Source organism: Siphateles boraxobius, unplaced genomic scaffold (genome assembly GCF_051911475.1).
Source record: "Siphateles boraxobius isolate OS27281-9 unplaced genomic scaffold, OSU_SipBor_1 7, whole genome shotgun sequence".
NCBI lineage: Eukaryota > Metazoa > Chordata > Actinopteri > Cypriniformes > Leuciscidae > Siphateles > Siphateles boraxobius.
In genome coordinates, this window is record NW_027509197.1 from 10,786,912 (window position 1) to 10,808,771 (window position 21,860).

Sequence of the window (21,860 nt, forward strand, 5' to 3'; positions counted from 1 at the left end):
TATATTTTATCAGTGTTAAATTTCACTATCTAATAAATCATCACAACAGGGTGTTTGACAAATCAGACGTATACATTTCTCAAATCATTTTCAGTAGCAGAGCTGGAAGGGGTCCAAAGTTCCATGGATCAGGATCACTCCATAACTGAAAGAGAAAGATAAGGAGGGGGTGGGATGGGATTGGGGTAAGAGGTGGGGGATGTATGATTAGAAAGGAGAGAGGTGAAGAGTGAGAGATGGAAAGGTGCAGAAAATAGCTCTACAACATTCTTAGAAACCAAACAGAGGGTCTGTTATCAGGACTCATGGAAAACATCCTGAACACAATCCCCTAAAGCGACAGAGAGACGGAGACGGGCTGAGGGCAAGATTTAGAGTGAAAGTGTATGGTATTTGGTGGAGAGAGAGATAATCTCGAAAGAATACTTTCTATTGAATTTATAGAGGGGTCTCAAAAAGCCACTCATAAATACATATAAATGGCATTGCATCAGAGGAAGTGGAATATGCAAACAAATACTGATTTCTCAACTAACTTTATTTTCTTTGCAATTGCATCTAACCATGCTAATTCAGTGGGATGCATGAAGTCAGTTCCCCATAAGTTTAGAGTATAACCACAGGTGTAGTTCATCGCTTTACCTCGGAACATGATCCACAGACGTCTGAGAATCAGAAAGTGCCCAAATACTTTCTTTAACAATATCGAATGATACATTTCAAAACAATTGCTTGTTTTTTTAGGGTTTTTTAATGTTTTTTACTCAAATTGTAATTTGTCATGATTTTTTATTTGTTTTTTTTTAAATGATATTTTTTTTTTATTGTGAAGTTTATTTGAAAAGTGATTGTGCTGATCATACATTTTTTTAAAGGGATAGTTGTCCACTTCCAAGTGGAAGTCAGTGGTAACCAAAATTGTTTAATTACCAAAGTTCTGTCATGACAACTCTCTGAATGTGTTGCATTGTAATGGATATGACAATGTTGATATGTTTGGTCTTTAGTGGAATAGATCTGCTACACTGCTGCTGTTGGTTATTATTATTATGGGACTTGCTACTGCAACATACACACGACACACTGCTGTGAGCAAGCAAAACATGCTGCTGCTGTACAATATATACTGTACATGAATTACCCATAGCAAATCTATACAGGTGGAGCTAGGGCAGGTGGAGGGTTTCTGAAAGCGTCAATGAACTGTGCCCTATAGAAAATGATGTGCTTGCAAGCAGACTGAGGACCTATATCAGCCTGCGCCATCTATCGTTTCATGACAGAACTTTGTATTTTATTATTATTAAAATTTGTAGAATAAAAACTCAATTAGGTTTGGAACTTCATTTTTTAAGTGAATTATCCTTTTTAGTTTGACTTAGTGTTTCGTGGTTAGCATGTAGTTAATCCAACTAAGACACTGTGAGAGAGTGAGAGCGAGAACATTACACATTTACCAAACGTTAACGTGAACTGAGGAAAACTGAGAGCTTAAATGTACTTGGAAGGATTATTGACTAGAAATTAAACATGAAATGACTGTGACATAGTGTCCAAATACTTTGGGGGGAAACTGTATATGTGTAGTTATATCCTAAAGTCTAAGAGCACTATAGGCAAAGAAATTGCATCGTCCATTATTTTTTATTACCCCTCCACCCACCCCCACAAAAGAAAAAAAAAACAACAATGAACTTAAGCTGACATGAACTTCACAAGATCCATTAAGTCCTAATAAGATTTAAGAATGTACTGTACTAAAGAGCATCTTGTGATTCATTGTAAGCAAGTCAGGAGAAAAAAAGTCCTTGTACAAATGAGTTTAAATGTCCAGTCACAAATTTATTTGCATTTGATAAGAGACCAGATTTAAGTCAAATACATTCCAATAAACATGTGCATAAAAAAATCCATCAGACTTCTTTTAAAATCTGATTTAAAGAATCATAATCCAAGACAATTCCACTTTATTTCGATGTCCACATTCTAAAGTTACTTATAGTTAGTGGTAGAATGTCTAAAATGGACCATCAAAATAAAGTGTTACCTTAAAGCAACTAAAACACATAAGAATGTGTTTTTGTCCCACGAAAACAGTTTCAGTAACAATAGCAGAATAAAGGCTAGTGCAAGAGAGGAGGTCTGTAAACATTCTCCAAGATGTTTGTTTGCTCTGGCTCCCTTTTCTCTCACAAACGCTTGAGGGGAAGAAATGAAGCGGGGGAATAACAGGCAGATGATGAAGGGAAAGAGTTATATCTATGAGACAGAAAATCTTATATAATATGCTTTTGCGTTCACTTTTCTGTCCATGCTAGAATTTTGTTGTCATAAAATATATGACAATGGCCCTTATAATGTGAGACTGAATACTCTGATACATAAAAATTAAAAACTGGCTGTTTTCAACCATGCTTCACGGATAGATTTTTTTAAACATTCTGGAAAACAAGACAAAAATACAAATTATTTGTTAATATTTAACATGAATGTTATCATAACAAAGCAATATGAGGCCTTAAAAGGACATAGGACTGAAGAGTTAAGAGGGAATGTGTGTGCGTGTGTGTGTGTGGGTTGGTTTTATCTTCTGTAGTGGTGCATTTGGCATTGCTGTGTTGTATTTATAGCTCTTCTTGATAGAAAAAGCCTGCCCAAACCCTACCACTCCAATTAGTCACCCAATAGGTGGAGTAATTTAATAGAACATGCAGCCCCAGTCGAGGGCCACTGAGCTCAGTCTGGCCAGACTCTTCACACACACAGACAGCGTTTCTCTTGAGGTAAGAGCCGCAGGCACTTCTATACAGGTAGACGACTAACACCAAACCTCACTGCTACTCTACCATCCTGTGTTCTCAAAATTACACAAATAATGGTAACACTTTATTTCAACTTTAGACATTCCGCTAACATTAAGCAACTTTGCAACTACATGTCAACTAACTCTCATTAGAGTGTTAGTAGACTGTCTGCTTAATATCTGCTAACTCTTTATCGTGATGCTCCTCCAACAGACATTCTACTAACTACACGTCAACTTATACATCCCCTAACTCTAGCACCCTAACCTAACACACCACAGTCTACTAATACTCTACTGTGAGTTAGTTGACATGTAGTTGACAAGTTACTCATAGTTAGTAAAATGTCTAAAGTGGACCAAATAAAGTGTAACCAAATAATATATACTAACATATTGTTGTGTCTGCGATCATGTCTTTTTCTTAATGATTTTTGTAACAGTTAAGCAAATATGTTGCTCCTAGACTAAAATATGCGTTTGTTGTCTTCAAAATAAAGTTTTGAAGCATTATTTCTAAAATGCACAAAGAGTTATGTTCGAAAGATTAAAGATTTATTCTCATAAATGTACGTTTTCAAATGCTTTGAAATATGATCATTTTTATTTGCCATTACATCGTCATTTTACGTTTGAAATATACTTCTTGTGCATATGTTGCATTTTAATTAAATTGAAATCAGCCTTCATTGTGTGAAAACATCTACTATGTAAAGTCATAAACTACTGTTGAAATGTTTGCGGTCTGTAAGATTTGGCTACACTTTATTTGGTAACACTTTATTTTACATTGTCATTGTTACATGTGTTACATGTAGTTACTGTAGTAATAACTAAAAACTATGCATAATTACATGCAATTAACCCTAAACCAAACCCTCATCCTAACCCTAACCCTATGGTATGTACATGTAGTTAATTATTATTACTCAGTACTTAAATGTATAATTACACTGTAATGCTGACACCTTTAAATAACCCTTTATTTTAAGGTGTTTTTGTTACAGTGTAATTATACATTTAAGTACTGAGTATTTACTGAGTATTAATTATACATTTAAGTATTGCGAATTGTAACTAACTAGTAACTACATGTATTAATATTAGGGTATTACTAGGATATTACTATTGGGTTAGGATTAGGGTTTGGTTTAGTCGCATGTAGTTTTGCATTGTTGATAGTTTTTACTATAGTCACTACAGTACATGTAACATGGGCATTTTAAAATAAAGTGTTACCTTTCTCTTCTGCTCACCAAGCCTGCATTTATTTAATTAAAAATACAGTAAAAACAGCAATATTGTGAAATATTATTACAATTCAAAATGTCTGTTTACAATTTGAATATATTTTAAATGTAATTTATTCCTGTGATGGCAAAGCTAAACTTCAGCAGCCATTACTCCAGTCTTCAGAGTCACATGATTGAAAAAGTTTAACTGCTTAATATTTTTTGTTTAAAGATTCTTTGAAGAATAGAAAGTTCAAAAGAACAGCATTTATTTAAAATTGAAATCTTTTGAAACATTATAAATGTATTCACCGTCCCTTTTCATCAATTTAATGCATCCTTGATGAATAAAAGTATTAACTTCTTTCAAATAATAATAATAATAATATACTCAGCCCAACATTTTTAATCTACTAACAAACTTCTGTAACATTAAAGAATTAATCTCAGTGGCTTGGTATTGTGGTTACCAACAGGTTACCATAGCGCTTGTATATGACACCCTAAAATCTATGACAGCTATAAGTCCCTCTTAAAGCATTTATAGAGAAGATAAAGGGCATTTATAGAGTCATGATGGGTGGTCAGACTCTTGTCATGGATATGGATTGTGCTGGAGCAGGAATGGGGCTGTGAAGGTTGTGAGTGTGGGGCGTAAAAACAAGGTCTTAATCTCAGGAGGGTTAGTCTTCCATCCACCTGTCTGCAATCTCTTTTCAGTGCCGTCTGAAAGCATTCCATCTATCTTTCAGACCTCCGCTATACTTTTAATTAGCATTGTGTGATATGTTTTTGTCATGGCACTTGCAAATGTCTCCTAACACAGCTGAGGATTATAAAAGGAAAGACAAATACCATATCATGCCCAAGAGAGGAGAACTTGTTAGAGGAGATCAGTTTCAAGTGTGCTGGTGACAAAATTTCAAAAAACAAAAGCTTAGCTTATAAAAGAGGGTTTTATGATCTATCAAAAATGATGCAGTTGAAACTCTTATATTTAGATCTAATGCATGATAATAAATGAATTTTAAAAAAAAGCTTTCTCACCAACAAATGTTTTCTTTAGTTGGACTTAGCGCATCACTGTTGTTGCACATTAGTGGTATTGTGATATTCCAAATCAAGAATTGTTCAATCCCATAAACCTTATCTTGTTTTTATTATCTCGAGTCTATACCCTTTTTGGTTGTTAGACATCCTTTTTGATTCATCCATTTGGTAACTCTTTATTTTGATGGTCCACTTTAGACATCCCATTTATTATAAGTAACTTTGCAACTATGTCAACTAACTCTAATTAATTTGCAACTAGATGTCAATTAACTCTTACTTAGTTGCTCTTACTAAGTCTTACTAACTACTACAAAGTTGCTTATAGTCACGCGGGGACCACGACCGATCTCAATTATCCAGATAGAAATGTATTGTCCATTTTCAATGGGAAAGTGCCCAAGCAACAATCGCTCAGCAAGATTGCCCAGCAACAGTGCTCAAAAAGTTACCCTGTGTATCATCACCTTTAGAATAATGTCTAAAGTGGACCATTGAAATAAAAGTGTTACCCTACATTTTACAGTAGATAAGTCTAAGGAAATAGTGTCAGCACATTTCCAAAACAGCCCTGGATTAGACAGCTAACAGAAGTGCCTTAAGATGACTTGAAATCATTTATTGAAATGAAAATAAGAACTAGAGTTCACAGTTCACAGTCTTGGAAAACTTCTATGAGGTAGCCTTATTTTAAAAGTGTGATTTGTAGAACTGGAAATATTAACACCTCTGGTATTTTTATAATGAGCATTACCTTTATAGTTATTCCAAGCTCTAACATTTTTAATTATATATTATATAATGATATAATTATATATGTATAAAGTTAAAAAATATCCCTTAAAGTCACCATGAAATTAATTGGAATGAAATTAATGATTATTTTTTTATGGAATATTGTAAAATGTATTATAAATGATTTATCCATGCACAATTTTTTGTGAAAAAATCACAAATCAGATCAAAATCTCTTCCCCTCCCGCTTGCATCAACATCTCTTCTCTTCTCCGATGATAACCCTTAAGTGCATGAATGTTTCGCCAATATTTTTTTAACAATATTTCTTTAAAAAAACAATGTTTACATATTTGGGTCTTTTGCGACCGGATCAATATCTAACACGGATGGATCTCCACCTGTTGCGATGATATAAATCTCTCCTAATATTAGAGAAAAAAATTCCAGAAGAATACATTTAAATAAAGCATATTTTGTTACGTTTTGGAGTTTGGAAGGGTTCAGTTTTCACAGATGTTGTATCATCACACAGTCGCTATCGCTACTTCTGTTTCATGCTGACTATAAAAACCGTAGCCAGTAAATTATGAGGAACTGGACGAGTCATCTCAATCCATTGGTTTAAAAAAAAAGTGGGAACCCTGAAGAACATTCATCTCCTAATTATTTTGTTTTTATTTAATTATTTGAGTTACTTTAAGTTTGCAAAACAAAACTAGGGCTAGAGAATGATAGAAAATAGCATTTCAACAAAACTAACAACAACTAAACACTATAAAACAGTGATATTTTAGTTCACCTACCTACCAAAAGCAAAGCGATACTTTATCTGGTTCAATATGAAGGTATATAAAATATTTAGTGACATTTAGTAAAAATGTCTTGACCCATCACTGTCAGGCTTGTGTTTAGAGCCTCGGACAACTTACTTCCTCAAGAAAATATGCCCAGAAAACCTGCGTGCTATTTTGATGATAGTGTGAAAAGACATAGAAGGAACTTAATGGAAAGGATTGAGAGGGCTTGCCAGTTGGATGGAGAACGGGAGAAAGCCTGAAGAAGTGAGACAGCAGAAAAGGGCAAGACAAACAGGAAGCAGAGGAGGGGGGAGTGTAGGACTGACTGTGTGCAAGTCAAAGAATTTTCTTAGAAGGATTTTAAGCAAGAGAGCGTGCTTCTCCTGGTTTTCATCTGCTACCTTTTATGGTAAAACTGCGGAGGGGGATTTGGTGTAGTAGTGAAGCCCAGGCTCAGTTAAACACACTCACAACGGGATAGCAGGGAGACAGTGTGTGCGGGACACTGGGGACCCCTGAGGCGGGCTCATGGGAACAATACGCAGAGGGGCTTAACAGGTCCAGGACTCAGACAGCTGCGTGAGTAGATGGCATTCTGACATTAAGGATAATGTGGTCCGAATCACAATCTCTCTGTCAAGAACTATTCAGAGATATTTCAGAAGAGTTTTAGAATCAGACTTATCTGGCCTATTACAGGACAGATGGATTATTCTCAGAAAAAAGTCCATTGATATGATGTTTATAGATAATCACAAAAATGCACAGACACAATAACACATGCTGACACACAATATAATCGCTGTAAGCTGAAGGTGAGATAACAGACTGGTTATGATGGTATGATGTGAGATAACAGGCTGGTTATAATGCTATGATGTGAGATATCAGGCTGATTATGATGGTATGATGTGAGATAACAGGCTGGTAATGATGGTATGATGTGAGATATCAGACTGGTTATGATGGTATGATGTGAGATAACAGGCTGGTTATAATGCTATGATGTGAGATATCAGGCTGATTATGATGGTATGATGTGAGATAACAGGATGGTTATGATGGTATTTTGTGAGATGTCAGGCTGGTTATGATGGTATTTTGTGAGATGTCAGGCTGGTTATGATGGTATGATGTGAGATATCAGGCTGGTTATGATGGTATGATGTGAGATAACAGGATGGTTATGATGGTATTTTGTGAGATGTCAGGCTGGTTATGATGGTATTTTGTGAGATAACAGGCTGGTTATGATGGTATGATGTGAGATATCAGGCTGGTTATGATGGTATTTTGTGAGATGTCAGGCTGGTTATGATGGTAAGATGTGAGATATCAGGCTGGTAATGATGGTATGATCTGAGATAACAGGCTGGTTATGATGGTATTTTGTGAGATGTCAGGCTGGTTATGATGGTATGATGTGAGATATCAGGCTGGTTATGATGGTATGATGTGAGATATCAGGCTGGTTATAATGGTATGATGTGAGATATCAGACTGGTTATGATGGTATGATGTGAGATAACAGGCTGGTTATGATGGTATGATGTGAGATATCAGGCTGGTTATGATGGTATGATGTGAGAAATCAGGCTGGTTATGATGGTATGATGTGAGATGTCAGGCTGGTAATGATGGTATGATGTGAGAAATCAGGCTGGTTAGTGGTTATGATGGTATGATGTGAGATATCAGGCTGGTTATGATGGTATGATGTGAGATAAAAGGCTGGTTATGATGGTATGATGTGAGATATCAGGCTGGTTATGATGGTATGATGTGAGAAATCAGGCTGGTTATGATGGTATGATGTGAGATGTCAGGCTGGTAATGATGGTATGATGTGAGAAATCAGGCTGGTTATGATGGTATGATGTGAGATAACAGGCTGGTTATGATGGTATGATGTGAGATATCAGGCTGGTAATGATGGTATGATGTGAGATAACAGGCTGGTAATGATGGTATGATGTGAGATAACAGGCTGGTTATGATGGTATGATGTGAGATAACAGGCTGGTTATGATGGTATGATGTGAGATAACGACTCGGTTACTAACGTAACCTCGGTTCCCTGAGAGGAGGGAACGAGTATTGCGTAAGTAGCTTACGCTATGGGAAAACTCCTTTTCTCGAGAATATTAAAGTCTTTATGTAAAACGCATTGCAGCTGCACAGCTGACAGCAATGAACGAAGGCAGCTCGGTCATTGGCTGTGCTGCGGCAACTTGCTCGAACCAATGACGGGGCGACTCTGAATGCGCGACCAATGAGCGCGCTTCGCGCCCGCGCGCGTCAGAGCCCGCCAAGATGGGCGTGGCCAAGAGCTATATATTGGGCGCCCCGTCATGAGAGTTCTTTAGGTTAAAACGACTGAAGCGAACTAACCAAGCACAAGCACGGCAGCTTACGCAATACTCGTTCCCTCCTCTCAGGGAACCGAGGTTACGTTAGTAACCGAGTCGTTCCCTTTCGAGAGGTCTCTCCTATTGCGTAAGTAGCTTACGCTATGGGAACACCATGCAAAACGCCGTGCGTGCTGAACTTCGCCTTATGATAGCCAGAGGCAGGTGCCTGAGCTAAAAAAGCAAAGTTATCATCCAACTAGCCGGCAGAGGCGAGCTTTATATGTGGGAAGAATACAGAGAGGCTAGAAGGCGCTCAGTGTGACACAAGCACATACATAATCTAGATACGAACTCGTAGTTCAACTAGCATCATGCTGATAGTACATTGGAATGCAGTGTCGGGACCTGTAGGTTGTAGAACCTGATAAATGTGGACGGTGAGGCCCAGCCTGCCGCCGCACAAATATCCTCGATCGGTATCCCGCTCGACCATGCCCAGGAAGAAGCCACACTCCTGGTGGAGTGTGCTTTGACTCCCCAGGGGCATTGAAGTCCCTTAGCTTCATAAGCCAGCGCTATAGCTTCAACTATCCAGTGAGAGATTCTCTGCTTTGAAACGGCGGAACCTTTCGTACGGCCGCCAAAGCATACAAACAGTTGTTCTGTCTGTCTGAATAGGGCAGAACGCTCCAAATACACTCTGAGAGCCCTAACGGGGCAGAGTAGATTAGCGTCGTGTTCGTCTGCTGGGGACGATAGCGCAGTTAGGGAGATAACCTGTGCTCTGAAGGGAGTGGTGAGCACTTTAGGAATATACCCATGTTTCGGTCTAAGGACGACCCTGCAGTCGTTAGGTCCGAATTCTAGGCAGGCAGCGCTTGTCGAAAGCGCGTGCAGGTCGCCCACTCTCTTGACCGAGGCGAGTGCCAGCAAGAGCGCAGTCTTGAGCGAGAGCTGTTTAAGGTGCACGGTTCGGAGTGGTTCGAACGGAGGCCCTTTAAGAGCGTCTAGGACAGTAGCTAGGTCCCAGATCGGCACTGAGGGGGGGCGTGAAGGGTTCATCCTCCTAGCGCCCCTTAGGAAACGAATAATTAGGTCGTTTCTTCCCAATGGACGTTCCATTACAGGGTCGTGTGATGCTGTGATGGCCGCCACATATACTTTGAGCGTGGAGGGGGCGCGGCCCGCCTCCAGAAGCCCTTGTAGAAAAGCGAGTACGTTCGTAATCTCGCATGTTTCAGGGTTCAGGCCCTTGGCATTACACCAGACACTGAACACTTTCCATTTCTGGGCATATAAGCGTCTCGTGGAGGGCGCCCGCGCCTCAGCGATGGTTTTTAGTGCTCCGCTCGTGAGGTTCCTGGGAACCCGTTGAGGGGCCATGCATGAAGGGCCCACAGATCGGGGCGGGGATGAAATATCATCCCGTTGGCCTGACTGAGGAGGTCTGGCCTCAGTGGAATCGGCCGTGGTGCAGATTGCATTTGCATCAGATCTGGAAACCATGTTTGGTTCTTCCAGAGTGGGGCTATCAGCAGCACTGCGTCTTTCTCCTCTCTGACCCGACTGATGACCTGCGGTAGCATCGCGATCGGGGGAAAGGCATATAAGGGACGGCTCGGCCAGCTCTGGGCGAGCGCATCCATGCTTTTCGTGAAGAAAAGAGGGCAGTGCGCGTTCTCCTTGGAGGCGAAGAGGTCGATCTCCGCTTTGCCAAAGGTTTTCCATAACCAGTGAATCGTCAGCGGGTTGAGAGCCCATTCTCCTGGGAGAATTTTGTCTCTGGATAGCATGTCCGCCCCCTGGTTCAGGGCACCTGGCACATGCGCTGCTCTCAGCGAGCGCAAGTTGTGCTGGGACCATAAAATGAGTCTCCTGGCCATTGAATGCATGGAGCTCGACCTGAGTCCACCCTGGCGATTTATGTACGATACTACCGTCATGTTGTCCGTTCGGACCAAGACGTGTTCGTTTCTCAGCTGTGGGAGCAGGGCTCTGAGAGCCAAAGCGACCGCTTTCATTTCCAGACAGTTTATGTGTAGGCGCTTCTCCGGGTTTGACCAAAAGCCGGAGACAGGCCTGCCCTCGTAAAGGGCCCCCCAACCTATTTTGGAGGCATCTGTCGTTATCATCTTTCTCCTTGTGTTCACACCCAGACTCACGCCTGACTGGTACCAGTCGGCGGCTTTCCAGTGCGTCAGGGCTTTTATACAGCTGTGGTTCGCTCTGATTAAAAGGTGGCCCGAACGCCACGCGTGAGTAGGGACGCGGCTCTTGAGCCAGCGTTGGAGAGGGCGCATATGCAACAATCCTAGCTGGAGTACGGCCGATGCTGAGGCCATGAGACCGAGCATCCTCTGAAACCGCTTGACGGGGGCGAGCGCGCCCGCCCTGAATGATGTTGCAAGGCGCCGGATGGTGAGCGCGCGCTCTGATGAGAGACGCGCTGTCATTTGCATCGAGTCTAGAACTATTCCCAGGAAAGAAATCCTCTGGCTGGGAGATAGTATGCTTTTTGCAAAATTGATTCTTAGACCCAGGCATTCTAAATGGCTGATAATCCAAGATCTGTGTGTTATTAACTGACTCTCTGATTGTGCTAGAATCAGCCAATCGTCGAGATAATTCAGTATTCGCACTCCCCTTCGCCTTAGGGGGGAAAGTGCTGCATCCATACATTTCGTGAATGTACGGGGAGCCAGGGACAGGCCGAACGGAAGTACTGTGTACTGGTACGACTGTCCCTCGAAAGCGAATCTCAGAAACGGCCTGTGATGAGGCGCTATTGGAATGTGAAAGTAAGCATCTTTCAGATCCACTGAGAGAAACCAATCTCCTGGGCGTACTTGCGCGAGGATATGCTTGGTTGTTAACATTCTGAACGAGCGAATCATTAGTGCTTTGTTCAGGTGTCTGAGATCTAGGATGGGGCGGAGACCGCCATCCTTTTTCGGGACGAGAAAATAGCGGCTGTAAAAACCTGCCTCGCTCAGAGAGGGGGGAACAGTTTCCACAGCGCCCTTTTCTATTAGTTTGCGCACCTCGGTGCGTAGAACATGTGAGCACTCTTTTCTCACTTTCGTCTCGACCACAGTCGTAAAACGTGGTGGTCTGCGAGCGAACTGGAGCGAGTATCCGTGCTTTACTATATTCAATACCCATTTCGGCATATCTGGAATATTTTCCCATGCCGCTGCGTGTACAGATATGGGCTGAATACAGGCTAGGGGCGGGCCGCTGTGACGCAGGGACCCGGCCAGCGAATCGCCTGAGCTCATAGCTCTCAGAGGCGCGGGCGCGCGCTGAGCAGCTGAGTGAATGGGCGCGTGTGTGATTACAGCAGCGCGCGCTGTGTCTGTAAAACTCGCAGCCTGGGCTGGGGTTGTGTTTGACACTGTAAGGACAGTGTTTATAAGTGGGGGTGCATAAACAGTGGTAGGCACACGCGTCACTTTTATAATGTTTCCCGCTTTTACTGGGGATGAATTTATAACTGTGTGAACAGTGCTTGTGTGTAGTGGTGCGTACATGACCGTAGGCACGTGATCTACATTCATGGGGTGCGCAGCTTGAGCTGGGAATGAATTTGGCACTGTTTTGACAGTATCTGGGAATGCACACCTTGTGGACATGTGAACCCTTAGTGACACAGGCAGAAAAAGACTCTTTTTGTGTTTTCTGTGCGTCGCCGTAAAAACGGCGTTTGTTTGCAGGTGAGCGAGCTCTGTGACTGGCCCATTGACTGCTGTATGAACATATCCAGCCGCCTGTAAGGGGACTGGGTAATGCTTGAGCTTTTGCAGAGAGAGTGGTCCGGCTTTTGCGAGACACGCACTCTCTCTTTTCATTCTTGTGGCTAGGACGGCTTTCGAGGCTCAAGGTTTAGCACAATCTTGGGCCGAGGACCCCGTCGCTCAGAAGGCGGCTTGCGGTTGTGAGAGCGCGAGCGGCGTCGAGCGTCAGCCTGAGGCGCGGGCTGAGAGGCGGTGGGGGCTGTTCTAGCCCGCTGCGGCTGCGGCGGCCTCTGTCTGCTCTGCGATGAGCTGGAGCGCTTGGGCAGGAAATGCCGCATAGCTTGTGAAGCATTCTGGGCCTCAGTGAAGCGTTCGGCGAAACCCTTAACCGCCGGTCCAAACAGCCCGCTGGTGGAGATAGGCGCGTCGAGAAATGGCGCCTTATCCGCGTCCTTCATCTCAGTCAGAGTCAACCACAGATGGCGCTCGAGAACAGTCAAATTAGCCATGGCACGGCCGATAGACTGGGCGGTGGCCTTCGTGGCTCGCAGGGCTATGTCAGTCGCGCTGCGTAGGTCCTTAAAGGCTTCGGGTTCGGGGCCAGACTCGTCCATAGAGCGGAGAAGCTTGGCTTGGAACACTTGAAGTACCGCCATAGAGTGAAGCGCTGATGCAGCTTGGCCGGCGGCGGCGTAGGCGCGACCGGCGAGAGCTGAAGTAGTGCGGCAGGGCTTCGAGGGGTGGGAAGCTTTGGCTTTCCATCCGGTGGTGGAGGGCGGGCAGAGATGATTGGCCACGGCCTCCTCGAGGGGCGGTGTTCCCTCGTAGCCTCTTTCCTTCGCGCCGTCCACAGAGGAGAGCGAGGAAGAAAAAGAAGGCTTTAGGCGCGCAGAGTGGGGGGCTTTCCACGACTTGGTGAGTTCGTCGTGAACTTCCGGGAAGAAGGGAGAAGGCCTTTGCCGAGGGGCTTGCTGGCGCCCCTGCAGAAACCACTCATCCAGTCGGCTCCGGGTTGGTTCTTCGGGAGAAGACCAATCGAGCCCGAGGTCTTCCACGGCCTTAGAGAGAACGCGGATAATCTCGCTATCCATGGTGGAGCCCCCGCTCGCGCTAGCTAGCGTCGACGGGGCGGGGTCGAGAGTGGAGCCCGGCCAGTCGTCCGATGCAGCGTCGATTGACAAGCTGTCATCCATTCCCCCGTCGTCCTCGGACGCGCCGAAAGTCACAAGGCCCACCGCTCTGCTAGAGGGGTGTGGGTCCGGCTGGGTGAACTGAACCGGCGGTGGGGAAGGCAAGAGCGGCGGTGAAGCACGCGGAGACTGGCTCGGCGTGACGTCACTGAGCTCAGGTTCAGGAAGCCTCTGTGAGCGGCGCTTTTTCTTAGTGCGCGGCTCGAACAGAGGGATGGCGGCGATGGGCTCGCTCACGGCGAAAGCGGCGAGGCGAGCCCGCAGTGCGGAGAGACCCAGGTCGTCACATTCGGGGCATCCGCCCTTGGTCAAAGCAGCTTCTGCGTGGTCCCGGCCCAGGCAGCGAGCGCAGATGATGTGACGATCCCCGTCCGGGAGAAGGTCTCTGCACGACGCGCAGGAAGGCATTTGAAACAACGCCTTGGAAAATTTGCTCTTTTACAAGTGTCGCAGAGCGAACAGATGTAAATACTTGCGTGAGCAGTACGCCGGATGGCTCAGTAGGATCGCGTTAGAAGGCGGCTGAAGGTGCCGACGTCCTCGTAGCAAATCCCGCTGGTATGCTTTTCGACGGCGAAGCTTCAATAATCCGGAGGATCCAGCGAAGAAGGTGTTCGCTGAAGGAGATTAAATCTAAAGAACTCTCATGACGGGGCGCCCAATATATAGCTCTTGGCCACGCCCATCTTGGCGGGCTCTGACGCGCGCGGGCGCGAAGCGCGCTCATTGGTCGCGCATTCAGAGTCGCCCCGTCATTGGTTCGAGCAAGTTGCCGCAGCACAGCCAATGACCGAGCTGCCTTCGTTCATTGCTGTCAGCTGTGCAGCTGCAATGCGTTTTACATAAAGACTTCAATATTCTCGAGAAAAGGAGTTTTCCCATAGCGTAAGCTACTTACGCAATAGGAGAGACCTCTCGAAAGGGAACAGGCTGGTTATGATGGTATGATGTGAGATAACAGGCTGGTTATGATGGTATGATGTGAGATATCAGGCTGGTTATGATGGTATGATGTGAGATATCAGGCTGGTTATGATGGTATGATGTGAGATAACAGGCTGGTTATGATGGTATGATGTGAGATAACAGGCTGGTTATGATGGTATGATGTGAGATATCAGGCTGGTTATAATGGTATGATGTGAGATATCAGGCTGGTTACGATGGTATGATGTGAGAAATCAGGCTGGTTAGTGGTTATGATGGTATGATGTGAGAAATCAGGCTGGTTAGTGGTTATGATAGTATGATGTGAGATATCAGGCTGGTTATGATGGTATGATGTGAGATATCAGGCTGGTTATGATGGTATGATGTGAGATAACAGGCTGGTTATGATGGTATGATGTAGTACACCGTGGAATTCCAGACTGATGCCTCACTGTTGCCCATACAGTGAGTGAACTTGACTGATGCTTGTGGTTTGAACTCATGGTTAACAACATCTGATGTCTTCTCAAACAAGATACCTACATCTCCTAAAGTTATACTTTACTCTTAATACTTTTTCTTTCTTTCTTTCTTTCTTTCTTTCTTTCTTTCTTTCTTTCTTTCTTTCTTTCTTTCTTCATTCCAAATTTTTTTTCCCTACAAATGTGAGTTACCTTAACTCGTTGGGTTTACTCAGTTTTATTTGTTATGGTACCAAATTACTCAGATCTACGTTTTTTTTTTCCTTTACTTAACTCATAACGTAGCCTATATTTAATTGATTTCCCTGCTATAAAATGTACCCAATATTTTAAGTGTAAAAATGTTCCATCAATAAATTTGATTTACTGATGTAATTAATTATATCTATAATTGGACTGTTGACCCTTCTCTTACACCTTAACCCCCTTAAACCTACCCATACCACCAACCTCAATACCAGCAAAAGTGTTTTGCAATACAACATGAACACAATAAATACATTGTACCTATAGTTATTATTATTATTATTATTATTTTAATGTAAGTGCCTACATAGTAGTTAAAGTCCCATAATACAAAGTGTGACTATGCGAGACTAAAATAACACTGCTTTAATGTTTCATGAATTCCACAAGTAAATTCTGATGATCCTGTTCTCCAGCATGATTTGAGAATGATCCAAAAAGCATCTCGTGCTTCAGTGGAAGCAAGAACATCTGGAAATGATTTCACAAGTTTACTTATTGGTCACCTAAAAATAGTGCAGAATCTTGTATATGTCTTAGTCATAATACTTATTTGTTGTAAATATATAAAAATTCCATTTTCAAGGTGGTCTCAGACTTCTGGTCACCACTGTATATTATCTCTGAATATCTCACAGCAATGTTGTTACTATGGTTGGAGCTAAAGAAATACTATATCAACACATATTACAATCATCTTATCAGAATGCCTAGCATTTTCTCAAATCTCCTCAACCTCTCTCCATCACAGGACTGAAAGTCTGAAGTAAAGATGACAGAGCGTTATGACTGCCACTACTGTAAGGAGTCTCTGTTTGGGAAGAAGTATGTTCTTCGTGAGGAAAACCCATACTGCGTGAAGTGCTACGAGAGCCTTTACTCCAATACCTGTGAGGAGTGCAAGAAACCCATCGGCTGCAACTGCAGGGTAACATTAGTTATAGTACCATGTATGAAGTTGCAAAACACCAGCCAATCAGTTTAGAGCTTGCAGATCGAGGAAGTGTTTTTCAGTTTTGTGATCAAATGCACCATATAGCTACTACCCATTGTTGGGGAAAACGCATTACAAGTTATGTAATCAGATTACTTTTTCAAGTAACTAGTATAGTAACACAATACTTTTACATATACAACAAAATAATATATGAGTCACTTTTTCAAATAAGCAATGCAAGTTGTTTTGTTCTCCTATTTATCGGACAAATTGGAGTAAGTGTAAAGGAGTTGTGTGCACTGCGTAAACATGATGGTTATTGTAGTTCTAGACGTGAGCATGCATTTACTCATCTCACTTGCAAAGAAACAGTTTTAGTATTTCTCAAAATGAATAAAATTCAACCAGATATGTCGTCTTTTGCTGCTTTAGGATCTGTCCTACAAGGACCGTCACTGGCATGAGGACTGTTTCCACTGCTTCCAGTGCAAACGCTCACTGGTGGACAAGCCCTTCTCCACTAAAGATGAGCAGCTGCTGTGCACCGAGTGCTATTCTAATGAGTACTCCTCCAAATGCCATGACTGCAAGAAGACCATTATGCCTGGTAAGAGATTCTTCACCATGGGAGGAACGTTTAACAGTTACCTCATATCAGTAGATGTTTTCTTTAATACTCAGCACTGCCATAAAATCATAATTCATTCAGCACCACATTCTTTCCATTAAAGCAAATTAGAACTGCTTCCTTTCACACAGGGTCGATCTTTGCCCAGATCTTGTGATGAAAGAATAACTGTCATTATAACGATATATTACTGGCCCATAATGACGTCAAAGCAGTAGATTAAGTGATCTGCACACTGGTAATAAATATGAATTCATAAATCCTTAAAGACAGGTCCTCATGACCATGTGAAAGTGTTGGACTCTCATTAACTCTAAAATGTCAACACATGGACTTAAAAGATACGTGTCTTATGAAACTCTGTCCTGTGTCTGTTTACACTGCACTGCTGGTGTTTATTGAACTTTCATCGAAATGTGTTGAAAGAGAATTATGCCTGTTTAACAGCTCAACTTTGCTGTTACGTTACAGTTGATATGAATGTAGTACTGTAATCCTGATGATAGTAATTCAATATCATCTGTGCTTGATATCTGAATCTGATAATAATAGACAACTCTCTGTATATCTTACATGTTATCCTGTAAAGATTATTCACTGTATATAGAATGTGTTGTAGAATTTGGCATCAACTCTTCTTTTTTCATATTTGTAATTTTACTGTATTCATGAAAATATTTTATATAAAAATAGGCTACTAAGCCATTTGAATGTGACTAAATGCCCACTTATGCAAACAAGCAGAATAGATACAGAAAAAATAACTAAGCAAATTAAAAAATTGATATTAAGTCCACATGCATATTTGTATGAATGCATAAATACTCATTTACAGTACATTCAATTATATAAAATTAATCAAACTTATGTTTGTCTACACATACACTACCATTCAACGTTATTTTTAAATAAATTCATCATTTAATTCAAGAAGATTAAGTAAATGACCAAAAATTACAGTAAAGACATTTATAATGTTACAAAAATATATACATTTCAAATAAATGGTTTCAAAAGATTAGAAAAACATTAAGCAGCTCAACATTTCTAATAATAATAAATGTTTCTTGAGCGCACACTCAGCATATTAGGATGATTTCTGAAGGATCACGTGACACTGAAGACTGTAGTATGATGCTGGAAATTCTGCTTTACAGAATTTACAATTTTACTGTTTTTACTACTTATTTTTGACACAATTAAACACAGCCCAATCAAACCCCAAACAATTAAACTGTAGTGTACTTTACAAAATATCTGGGCTAGATATTATAATTGTATATAATTAGAGCATATAAAGTATCTGATTATCTAACATGACTTGATATTTTGGACAAGAACTTATACCTACTGCACAAACGCCCTCCATCATCTTTTCATGAACAGAATGTTGTTTTATTTGGGATAAGATGGCTCTCTTCTTCTCCCTCAGGCTCGAGGAAGATGGAGCATAAAGGAAACAGCTGGCATGAGACCTGCTTCACCTGCCAGCGCTGCCAACAGCCAATTGGCACCAAGAGCTTCATCCCCAAAGACAACTATAACTACTGCGTGCCCTGCTACGAAAAGCAGTTTGCCATGCAGTGTATTCACTGCAAGAAGGTAGATTCCACAGCTGAAGGAAACTAAAACAAACTTTTTAATGTTTTACTAGGCTACACCAAGTACATTTACATGAAACTTTTTAAGACTCCAGAAACTCATAAAGTCCTGCTCAGAACTTCTTACTGAATACATGTGCACTACATTCTGTAAGTTGACCCATGCAGTGTTGCACGTTTTGAGAAATCCATTTATTCTATGCATGCACTCTAAAATATGCTGGGTTGTTTCAACCTATATTTGGGTCAAATATGGATAAACCCAGCGGGTGGTTTTTGAGTTGGGTTTGTCCATATTTGACCCAGACATGGGTTGAAACTACCCAGCATTTTTTAGAGTGCAGGCAATCTGCATACTGTATACTGCAGAAATTAAACATGGTAGTCTGATCACATTTAATCTCTTCCATCTCTGTCTAGCCCATCACCACTGGCGGTGTGACGTACCATGACCAGCCCTGGCATAAGGACTGTTTCTTGTGCACTGGCTGTAAGCAACAGCTGTCTGGCCAGCGCTTCACCTCTCGTGACGACTTTGCCTACTGCCTCAACTGCTTCTGCAACTTGTATGCCAAGAAATGTGCCTCCTGCACCACCCCCATCAGTGGTATGTACAAATACGCTGTGTCTGAAATCGAATAATTCTCTACTGTATAGTATGCGAAAAACAGTAGGCCAAAAGTGTAGTATGTCCGAATACATATTTGAAAAACACCAGGCGTAAAAGTACACGGATGACCTACTACTTCCGTTGAGATTCTGAAGTGTGCATACGATAGACACTTTACTATTCCATGAGGCCACAGGAGAGGATTTTTAATAAAAGTTAAGCGAGTCATGTGACAGTAACAATACGGCAGATGTAGTGCGCTTGAATTTCCTTCATTCTGCCCATATACATACTATATATAAAATACTTTGTTAATGGTCACAAAGTAAATTCAAATTCAAATGTAGTACCTACTCAGACAGTGTGTGGTTTCGGACACAGGCATACATGTGATGCAACAGATCCCACAATATCCAAATCAGCCATTTTTGGAGCTTGATTAAATAGCTTTTTTTTATATATATAATGAGGTTTTAAGCTATGAAACTTACAGGATGTTTTAATGTTAAAAAGGCTTCTTATATTTTAAAAGATCAAGGCAGATTTGATTTCTCATGTCATGATCCCTTTAATTTTTTTTAAAATGTTTCTTTGATAAATAATTGAAATAAAATAAGTTTGAGCTGAAATTCTAAGATTAAACTGAAATTAAATGAAAGCTAAATAGAACTATTTAAATAAATGAAAAAAATGACAAAAGCACATTACATTATTAAAACTTAAACTAAAAATGAAATGAAAAACTGAAAACTCATAAAAAAAAAGCTAGTAAAATATAAATAAATAATATAATATTAAGTAATACTAAAATAATACTGGTGTAACATACAGGATGTAGAAATGTAAAACAAATTGAATTAAAATGTTTAATTATTCTTATTCATTGTTATTTTTAATAACAAACTTAATTTTCTTTCTAAATTACTCAAAAATATGTCACCATAAAACAAATGTGGTATTTCCAGAAACATTGATGATTTTGAAGTGCCATCAAATGCTTAATTTATATGATTTATGTAGAGTATATATAAATTTAGTACTTTTATAGTACTAAAATCATTTCATCATGCCTCATCCTTGACTTATCAAAAAATAAACTTTCAAAAAAGTACAATGATCAACACTCTCAGCTGTTTATTTAATCAGGCTTGTTGTCAGTGAGCAACATCCCATGCAGTTCAATAAAAAACTCAATTCATAAAGCCTAGAAAAACCCACTGACATTTGAAACAAACTTCATTTTGCTTTCTCACTTAAATACATCTATGCATGATGCAACACTGCATTTTGATCCTATTCAATAAATTAACTGAACCAGAATGTTCCCCAAAGTTGCAAAACTCACCATAAATTCCTCACCTTGTTATTCCAATTCGACATCATGTGGCACATGGCCAATTCAAATTCTAAAAAAAACTGAACTGGAAGCACTTCTTAAATTCTGAATTTTGCTCAACCCTGTTTCAAAGAGCTCAAATCTACCGGTTTTCCATGAACTTCTCTGGAACACAGCTACATCTGCTTGTTACTAGTAGTCATAACATGTTTGTCATCAAACGCAGGACTTGGGGGAAGCAAGTACATCTCCTTTGAGGAACGCCAGTGGCACAACGACTGTTTCAACTGCAAAAAGTGCTCAGTGTCTCTGGTGGGCAGAGGTTTCCTCACCGAGAGAGATGACATCCTGTGTCCCGAGTGTGGCAAAGACATCTGAAAGCGTGCATGGAGAAAACAACCAAGCATCCACAACGCTTAAAATGAAACAATGAATAGATTTAGGTACTCCATGGAAACAAGCAAAGATTATAATAGAATAACAAGAGACAGATTGTCTTTATTTCAAGAGAGTTATTTGAGCTTGCTTTAACTTGAAGACAGAAGAAAGAATTGGTTCTAAAGATTGAACTGAATTATAAAAATAATATGCATTATTATCTCTTTAAAATGTCTGACAGGCTCTCGGATGTGTTGCATAACCCATGTCTTAACTTGCAAAAAAATAAATAAAAAAAGTTGTTTCTTTTGTGTATCTAACAGTTATACATGAAATAGTAATGCAAAATCAATAAAGCTTACAAAAAATGTGTTGTGTTTTTCTCATGAATGAAGACTATTGCACTAGCAAGCACTCAGTAATAATATAAAACAATAGGGCCACCTAGTGTTTAACAATGACCATTCAAAACAACATGCACTCTCTTATCAGGACATATGCAAAAATCAGTTCTGGTCAGTCGTGATATGAAGCTTTTGAAGTAAAGGTTTATGATTAAATGCTTGAAATTAGTTTTGCAGACAAACACAAATTATGCCTAGGTATGAATTTCTTGGAGTTTGAGTTGATATTGAAGGAAATGCAGTCAAAAAGTGTCCAGTATATGGAAACTCCTTTAATTTCCAATGTAAAAGCATCCGAGGATGCACCTCATGAGGTGGGCTGAGTAAGAGTAGAGCTGGTTCTGGAATCTAGAAAAGGGTGACCCAGATACGTCTCGGTTACGTATGTAACCCTCGTTCCCTGAGTAGGGAAC

General features: G+C 41.0%; 1 protein-coding gene across 2 annotated transcripts; it reads left to right on the top strand.

The window, feature by feature from the left end:
* The first annotated feature begins 2,612 nt into the window (after positions 1-2,612).
* fhl2a (four and a half LIM domains 2a) lies at positions 2,613-21,213 on the top strand. 2 transcript variants are annotated; one of them, XM_077216987.1, is made up of 6 exons: positions 2,613-2,783; positions 16,305-16,481; positions 16,923-17,097; positions 18,551-18,720; positions 19,140-19,326; positions 20,892-21,213. In XM_077216987.1, exons 2-6 carry the CDS (start codon positions 16,326-16,328, stop codon positions 21,041-21,043), a joined length of 840 nt encoding a protein of 279 aa, XP_077073102.1. In that variant the 5' UTR covers positions 2,613-2,783; positions 16,305-16,325; the 3' UTR covers positions 21,044-21,213. The 2 variants fall into 2 exon arrangements, with proteins under 2 accessions (XP_077073102.1, XP_077073101.1); XM_077216986.1 differs by lacking the exon at positions 2,613-2,783 and adding an exon at positions 6,924-7,199.
* Positions 21,214-21,860: the final 647 nt, after the last annotated feature.

Excerpts from the sequence above, each read along its gene's own strand:
- fhl2a (XM_077216987.1), top strand. The coding sequence starts at position 16,326 with ATGACAGAGCGTTATGACTGCCACTACTGTAAGGAGTCTCTGTTTGGG. Across the intron at positions 16,482-16,922 it reads CCATCGGCTGCAACTGCAGG|GATCTGTCCTACAAGGACCG; the intron begins GTAACATTAGTT and ends TTGCTGCTTTAG. Across the intron at positions 19,327-20,891 it reads CTGCACCACCCCCATCAGTG|GACTTGGGGGAAGCAAGTAC; the intron begins GTATGTACAAAT and ends CATCAAACGCAG.